General features: G+C 35.0%; 2 protein-coding genes across 2 annotated transcripts; one reads left to right on the top strand and one right to left on the bottom strand.

Moving 5' to 3' along the window:
• Positions 1-2234: 2234 nt before the first annotated feature.
• LOC145054818 (selT-like protein) lies at positions 2235-3978 on the top strand. The gene is made up of 4 exons (XM_079003078.1): positions 2235-2563; positions 2661-2737; positions 3266-3584; positions 3693-3978. Exons 1-4 carry the CDS (start codon positions 2378-2380, stop codon positions 3810-3812), a joined length of 702 nt encoding a protein of 233 aa, XP_078859204.1. The 5' UTR covers positions 2235-2377; the 3' UTR covers positions 3813-3978.
• A 715-nt stretch (positions 3979-4693) lies between these two features.
• On the bottom strand, positions 4694-6054 carry LOC145054819 (protein ZW2-like). Its single transcript, XM_079003079.1, has one exon. The coding sequence runs from the start codon at positions 5657-5659 to the stop codon at positions 4964-4966; it is 696 nt and encodes a 231-aa protein (XP_078859205.1). The 5' UTR covers positions 5660-6054; the 3' UTR covers positions 4694-4963.
• Positions 6055-7577: the final 1523 nt, after the last annotated feature.

Below are 7577 nucleotides of genomic sequence, written 5' to 3' on the forward strand. Positions count from 1 at the left end.
AACCACCACACATAATCAAATCATTTTTTCATTATTTTAAATAATTAGTTATTTTAATTAAATAAATCTAATAAAAACACTACATTCTCATTAAAATTAAAACATTACATATATTAAAATCGAAAAAAAACATAGGAAAACCCCCCCTCCCCCTCCCCCCCCCCCCCCCCCCCCCCCCAGTAATTTTCTGTTTTCATCTTCAATTTTTCTAAAGTGTTCTTTTTATGTTTCACATTTTGTATTTCTTTATAATCTTGTTTTGCTTCCTCCATGATCTCAACCTTCCATTCTTGGAGTTGGACTTATCAATAAAATTCTATTGAAATGATCAATGCTAATAGCCTTCGAAATTTTCGAACTAGAGTCGGATGTCACGTTACTTCTTCCAATGGGCTGATGTAGAGGTTCTTCATCTTGAAACTCATTGATTCATCGTTGATGTTGATAAAAGATCGCCCTTTGATTGTTGATTCTTGTGATTGACTATGCGAATTCGGCTCATCGTTGATGTCGATAGACGTTCGTCCATCTGATTGTTATGATTGACTCTGCGATTGGGATTTCCTAATGCACTTCAGGAAGAAAATGAATCGTCGGTAAGAAGCCATTTGCGATATTTATTCAACTCATACCAAGAGTTCACATAAGGAAAAGCTTTTCAGGATGGTTATGACTCTTGGTGTTGCTTAAGCGTCGCAACAACGACATCAAAATCGCTCAACCTTCTCTTGTGCGTGTTTTGGAGGTTTTTGTGAATTTCGTTGAATTCGATAACTTTTAACCTCATGTCTCGCCATTTTGAAGTTAATTGGTCATTTGTTCGATGCTCACCTTGATCCATTTGTTCATGGAAGATGTTTAGAATAGTTTCCTAAAAACTATCTCCTGTTTGCGCATTACCTTTGACTCGGGTCTTGGCTAGCCACAATCCAAGGGTTAGCTAAAGCCATTTGCGATATTTCGTGTACTTCTTCGGGAGAAGAAGGGGCCGATTGTGGTTGAGAAAGTGGTGGTTTGCACGAAAGCGGGTTGTTGGAAATAATTTTGTTGAAAATGTTGTTGGAAGAGTGCTTGTTGTAGGATATGAGAGCTTTGGAGCAAATTCACTAAACCACCTTGTGGTGAATCCATAGTAGAAAATTCATGCAGGTTAGCATCTAGCGAAAGTGCCCCGTTGAGATTTTGGGATTGACTTGGTGGGGTGTTGGGATTTTGTTCCATAGTTGGAAAGATGGCGAAATATTTGAATGTGTGTTAGAAGGACACAATTTTCCGAAGAATATAACTTGAAATGATAAATTTATAAGGGTAATTTTTGATATTTTTTACATTGTAGTCATTATTTAACAGCTAGAAAAACATCTCATGCATCAAAAGTCACTAGCTTGCTTATTTGTCTATCCCATTCGTTGTATTCTCCACGAAGCGCCACTATAGCAACTTACATTTTATTTGTTCCCAGGTATATCAAGATACTTTATACAAACCCAGTTTCAATAGATAACAATAATGTCCTTTACATAAACTCATGATAGTAGCAACATATTTCAGGTCAATGTTTGCTCTAATCATGGATAATTTGATGGTATGTTGCTATTATAAATCCTAAATTTTGGTAAAGTAGGTTGTTGTTTCTTGGTATTAATCTTTAAAAGAGATAATTGCATTTGTTGCATATGTTTAGCTGAGTTCATATGTTCCTTTAATTCCAATCCACATGGTTAAATAATTTCTTAGCTAAACATGCTTCTTTTCCTTGAAAGTACTACTCAATTTCTTTCTATAGTTGAAAAAAGGGACAATTGCAAGAGATATCAATGTACTTCACCAAAATTCTTGATTATACCAACAAACTTTAATAACAATAGCAACCCACATGTCCACATTCCATTTATTTCGGGTTACTGCAATGTATTTTCATTTTTTTGTCGTTCTTTAATATAACTCACGATAACAGCAAACACTTTCAATAGATAATAATATGCATGCTCTTTTACCAAAATTCTCAATTATAGCAACACACTTTAACCATAAGTGCATTCATATATGTGTAATTATGACTTATATATTGTATACACAAATCTACGGGATGCTATTAACATCGAAAAATTAAGATATAAAATATTTTATGATGAAAGGACCTTAAAGGACTCGGTGCTTTTTAGTATTTGCCCATCCAAACAAATAAAAAATCACTATCCACGAATATAGAGTAGAGGATAAAGTTGTCATTTAACTCAGTACCCAAACATCCTCACATCTCCGATTTAGCTCCATGTTTGACAATTTCTAACCTGAACGTCTTCCTTCATAAACTCCCCCACACCACCGCGACGCCTCCCTAATCCCCTTTTCTGTAGCGGCTTCGCGTTTACAGATGGCTTTGGATAAAGCGCAGCTTCTTCTCGTAGGGTTGCCTCTCTTTCTCTTCTGTTCAGACGTCTTCAACCTCTTCGCACCTGCACCTGCCAAACCCGCCGCCCATCACCACCATGTTCCGCCACAAAAACCCCAACAGTTTCAAACCGCGTCGATCCAACAACCCCTTGATTTCCCCACGCAGGTTCTATTAAATCAAAACCCATTTTCTAAATTGATTGTCATGATCGGCTTCTAGGTTGAATATTGATTCTAATCCTTCTTTGATTGTGATTTCACAGAAAGCCAGTGGGTTTGGTGGAGGGATCGGCTTAGGTAACACTGTCCAGATTGACTTCTGCGCCTCATGTTCTTACAGGTTTTAATTCGTTTCCCCCTTTCTATTTATAGTGATTATATGGTGCTTTAGTGCTTACTTTTATGTGTTTTAGGTTGTTATGACTTGAAATCATACACAGACATGTGTTTTCTTGTCTTTACTACTGAAAACTGGTTGAGTTGATATATATTTGAAAAGGTAAAGAAGTGTAATAAGCAATGTTAAACAATGCAATCGTTAATTCAGAAATCAGAACTTGGGGTTTACTGAGTAATAAGCTTTCTCAAAGGGGTTAATCGATTCAGATACTCACAAATTAATCAAACCCTCTAAAATTAAACATAACACATCTTGTCGGAGTCTTGTAATACATCTTATTTTGTTATTTGTTCTTCTTGATGCCATGCATTCTTGTATCAATGAATGGTACTCTTGTTCAAACTTAATACTCCATGGATTGGTGCCAAATCTAGAGTCCAATTCCGATTTTGAACAATCAAAGACAATCCTAGTGTAATCTCAAATATCTGAGGTAGGAAACCTAAGAGATTGATTGTTGTTTGACAGGGGAAATGCAGTGACAATGAAGAATATGTTGGAATCAGAATTTCCAGGACTGAATGTTGTTCTTGCAAACTATCCACCTCCACTTCCAAAACGGTTATTATCCAAAGTGGTGCCTGTGGTTCAATTTGGGGTGATTGGTGTGGTGATGGCGGGTGAACATATCTTCCCAAGATTAGGGTTTGCAGCACCACCTCCTTGGTTTTACTCCATGCGTGCAAATAGATTTGGAACCATTTCTTCAACTTGGCTACTTGGAAATTTCCTTCAAGGCTTCCTACAAAGCTCTAGTGCCTTTGAAGTTTCCATCAATGGTGAACGGGTAAACTCACACTCACCTTTCTTTTATATACCGATTTAGGATTATCACTATCACTATCACTGTCATTGTCACTGTAGTAAAAGTCTAAGTCTGTATATTGTATACTAGGTATTCTCGAAGCTGAGGGAGAAGAGATTTCCTGGAGAAATCGAGTTGCGAGAACTTGTTGGCAAAAAGATTGCGAATTCAAGAATTGTAGATGGAATCGATGGATCAATTTGGTCTTAGTGCTCATTTGGCTACTTTATGTGTTGCTTTGCATAAACCAAATGGTCTATTGTGTTTTGTTTGACCTCTTATGACATGCAAAACTTATAAATATAAAGACGATTGTGTTTATGTTTACAATGTTTTTGAGATTAAATTGAGAGAGTTCACCGGTTGGGTTGGCCCACATTGAGCAGCACGAGTCCTGTGTGGAATAAATCAGGTGCATAGTGGTCTGTTTAATATTTTTAAAATGATTTTCATAAAGTCTAAATAATGAGTTGTTTGTCAAAATGCAATTTAACTTTGCTGTTTTTTATTACTTGTAAACTGTTGTGCTATATAGTAACCCACAATATCAATCTATTTCATATAAATTGATTGTTAGTTATATTAATTAGTGTTTGTAATTAAAATTATAAATGTTGCTATGTAGCATACTAATATGAGAGACTAATGGATGAATAAAATGTTGAGAACCACATTACAAAAAGAAAAAAAAGAATGTGACCATAAAACCATGTCTTAATCAATTGCCAAAAAAATGACAGGTAAGTATTTAGGTAGTCAATTTTTGCGTTAAACTATTAATAACATAAGATGTGTTTATTGTTTTGAATTGTCCCCCTTTGAAAGATATATTTTTCGATTTGTTACGAAACATTTGAAGTTTTGGTTGGATTATTGAACAATAATTTCAACACATATATAGTTCACTTTTACAGAAAGAACATTCTTATATTCGTACTGGTTTGGTTTCTCATATGAAACCTTTTAAGAGATTTAATCACTACTAATCTTTTATTTACGCATCAATGAAGACTTGCATTTAGTCGTAAGTCCCTCTCTTTACACAACACAACACATTCGTTTTTGTTTGCATCTCTTTAATGCAAATGATGCTACAAACGTTTGTTTAAATAAAACGTAAATGCAATTTCGAGACCATTTCATTTTCTAAATTTATAGTAATATATATGTAACAAAGCAACCCATAATCAGATCGGTACCCGTTACCGACAAAAAAAAAAAAAAACAAAAAAAGCCAAAATTTTAGTAATAAAAAACACTTGTACATATTTGGCAATTAGATTTTGGAAGCGACGTTTGATCCAAAAATCTATTTTTTTTTTTTTTTTTTTTTTTTTTCATTTATCTTCTTCTTCAAACCGTCACCGATTCAAGAGGGACCCCAGTACCCTAACTTTCATCTGGAACTCCGTCAACGCCGTCAAGAACTTCAAGTTCTGCACCGGTGTCAATATATCCGCCACCCTCACCGCCGTCCTTGTTCTCAACATATCCGCGTTCGCCACCACCACCCCCATCTCCATCTTCAACGTCTCCATAGCTGATTCCACCTGATCACATTCCTCCGCCCTCGCCATCCTCCGCGCCAATTCAAGTATGGGTGGCGCCGCAACACTCTCTTGAATCCTCGCCAATTCATCCCCTAACTCCCTCTCCTCCACCATGGTCTCCGCCTTCAACCTCTTCATCCTCTCAACCTGATCCCCACTCAAATCCTCCACCGAATTGCTTACCAACCGAAACGCTAGGTTCGGTTTAACGCCGGCGATCCAGAAAAAACTCCGCTCGAAGGAGGAACACCAGGGCGAAGAGAAAACGAGGAAAACGTCGTAATTCGCGATTCGGGATTTTTCCTCGAAGTATTCCTGGTAATGAGCGAGGACACGTGTGATTAAATCTCGAAGATCTTCTTCTTTAGATTCGTGACAAGTCGCTAGAGTTGATCGGAGCTCTTCCAGGTAATGCTCTTGACGAACCAACCAACCTTGGAGGAAATCTTCGAATGCTCTTACGTTACTGTTGGTTCTTTCTGCTGTTCCTCGAGGATCTCTAGACATTTTATGTTGGATATTTTTGCAGAATTTCCGGTGTACATATAACGACGAAATTTATAGGGTGAGGTTGGTGGTGGAGGAGATATTTTGGACGGAGAGAGAGAGAGAGAGAGAGAGAGAGAGAGAGAGAGAGAGAGAGTGTACAAGTGGCGGATGCGTTGAGAGGCGACTCGTGGAAGAACACACAGGAAAACCCTGGAAGAAGGAACTACCACAATGAGACACCTAAGCCTTCGTGTACAGACTGAATCACAAAAGATTTGTATCTTCATCAATTTTATATTCACTGTGAAAAAAGATTTGGTATCATTTTAGCGATTTATTCACTAAAATGTAATCTTAGGAGGTTCTACGTCACCATACAACCATATTCTTTGTAATTTAACAAAACTAACGCATCTCTTGCATTTGCGGTTAAAATTTCTTTTACAATTAATAAAGGGAAAATGACTTTAAAAAGTTAATGAAGTTTTAAAAATATATAAAAAAGGTTATTGTTTTTTTAGTACACAAAATACCATTAAAGTATATTTTTTATACACAAAATATCAATGAAGTATACATGTGTTCAAATAAAATTTTGTGGGTAACCTGTTACTGCATGTAACAGAAAAATGTCTTAAAAAGGTAACAAAGTTTCAAATTTGTTCAAAAAATACCATTATCTTTTTAGTATAAAAAATACTATTGAAATTTCCAAAATGTTCAAAAAAAACCATTGTTGTTTTCTCAGAGCACATTTTGTTAACTTCTTTGTTTCCGGATTATATAGAACATAGTCATCGAAGATTAGTCACCGTTGTACCAGTTCACACCAGTTGTGTACTATCTTTCATCCTATCACTCAATCAGTTTGTATCTAAATCCATATTTAGGAATTCTCATGACATAACGTCACACTCGTTTCTCCTTTGTGTCTCTCTTGTGCCGCAACACTAATGAACGGCTAACATTGATGTATAATATGTGCATCTATATAACGTATATATCTTTTAGGTTTGAGTCATATAATGTGATCGGGAAGCAAGAATGTTTAACTAATGTTATTACCCACTTACTTCTATTGTTACCACAAGAACGATCGAGTGAAGGAATGAAAGAGATTTGTACAATTGTTGCGAACTGATATGACGGTTCATGATCCCCGGTAATTGTGTTCTATATAATACGACAACACAGTTAACAAAAAGTGTGATATTTTTTAAACATTTTGCAACTTCGTTACACTTTTAAGTCATTTTCTCATTTACCTGAAGTACCTAGTTACCACAATATTTTAGTTGAACATATGTGTATTTCATTGGTATTCTGTGTACAAATAGTAACATTAATAGTATTTTTTGTACTAAAAAAACAACAATGGTATTTTTTGAACACTTGGAAACCAGGTAACCTACAAAAGCCGGTAAAATAGTATTTTGTGTACTAAAAAAAACAATAGTCTTTTTTGTACATTTTTAAAACTTCGTTACCTTTTTAAGACATTTTCCCTTAATAAAAATAAAAACTATAAAAAAAATTGTACAAGTGACCAAAAAGATTACATTAAAATATAGTAAAAGATCAAAATTATAATTCATAAAATATCAATAGTTTAACTTTAAAATCAGATAAAACTTCTCAAATGGTCCTTATGATTTTGATTTTATCCTTAAAACAGTCTTTATGAAACATTTTTTGTTGAAGGAATGATCCTTTTGGACAAAACGGTGCACTATTGGGGTTCTTTACACGAATGTCCGTTAAATGGAGCCGTTAAATTGAGAAAATTTTAGATAATGATAATTTCTGGTATTTTATGAAATCTCACCGAATGACCATTTGTGAAATTTAGAAGAAGTCTATTAAATCTTATATTAATTAACATAAATCAATTAAAAAGACAAAAAAAATACTAAAACATGGAAAATGTAATATATAT

This window comes from Lactuca serriola, chromosome 5, assembly GCF_051521515.1.
Source record: "Lactuca serriola cultivar US96UC23 chromosome 5, Lser_US96UC23_V15, whole genome shotgun sequence".
Taxonomy (NCBI): Eukaryota; Viridiplantae; Streptophyta; class Magnoliopsida; order Asterales; family Asteraceae; genus Lactuca; species Lactuca serriola.

Coding starts and splice junctions, on each gene's coding strand:
- LOC145054818 (XM_079003078.1), top strand. CDS start 2,378: ATGGCTTTGGATAAAGCGCAGCTTCTTCTCGTAGGGTTGCCTCTCTTT. Junction 2,564..2,660: donor CCCTTGATTTCCCCACGCAG/GTTCTATTAAAT, acceptor GTGATTTCACAG/AAAGCCAGTGGGTTTGGTGG. Junction 3,585..3,692: donor TTTCCATCAATGGTGAACGG/GTAAACTCACAC, acceptor ATTGTATACTAG/GTATTCTCGAAGCTGAGGGA.
- LOC145054819 (XM_079003079.1), bottom strand. CDS start 5,659: ATGTCTAGAGATCCTCGAGGAACAGCAGAAAGAACCAACAGTAACGTA.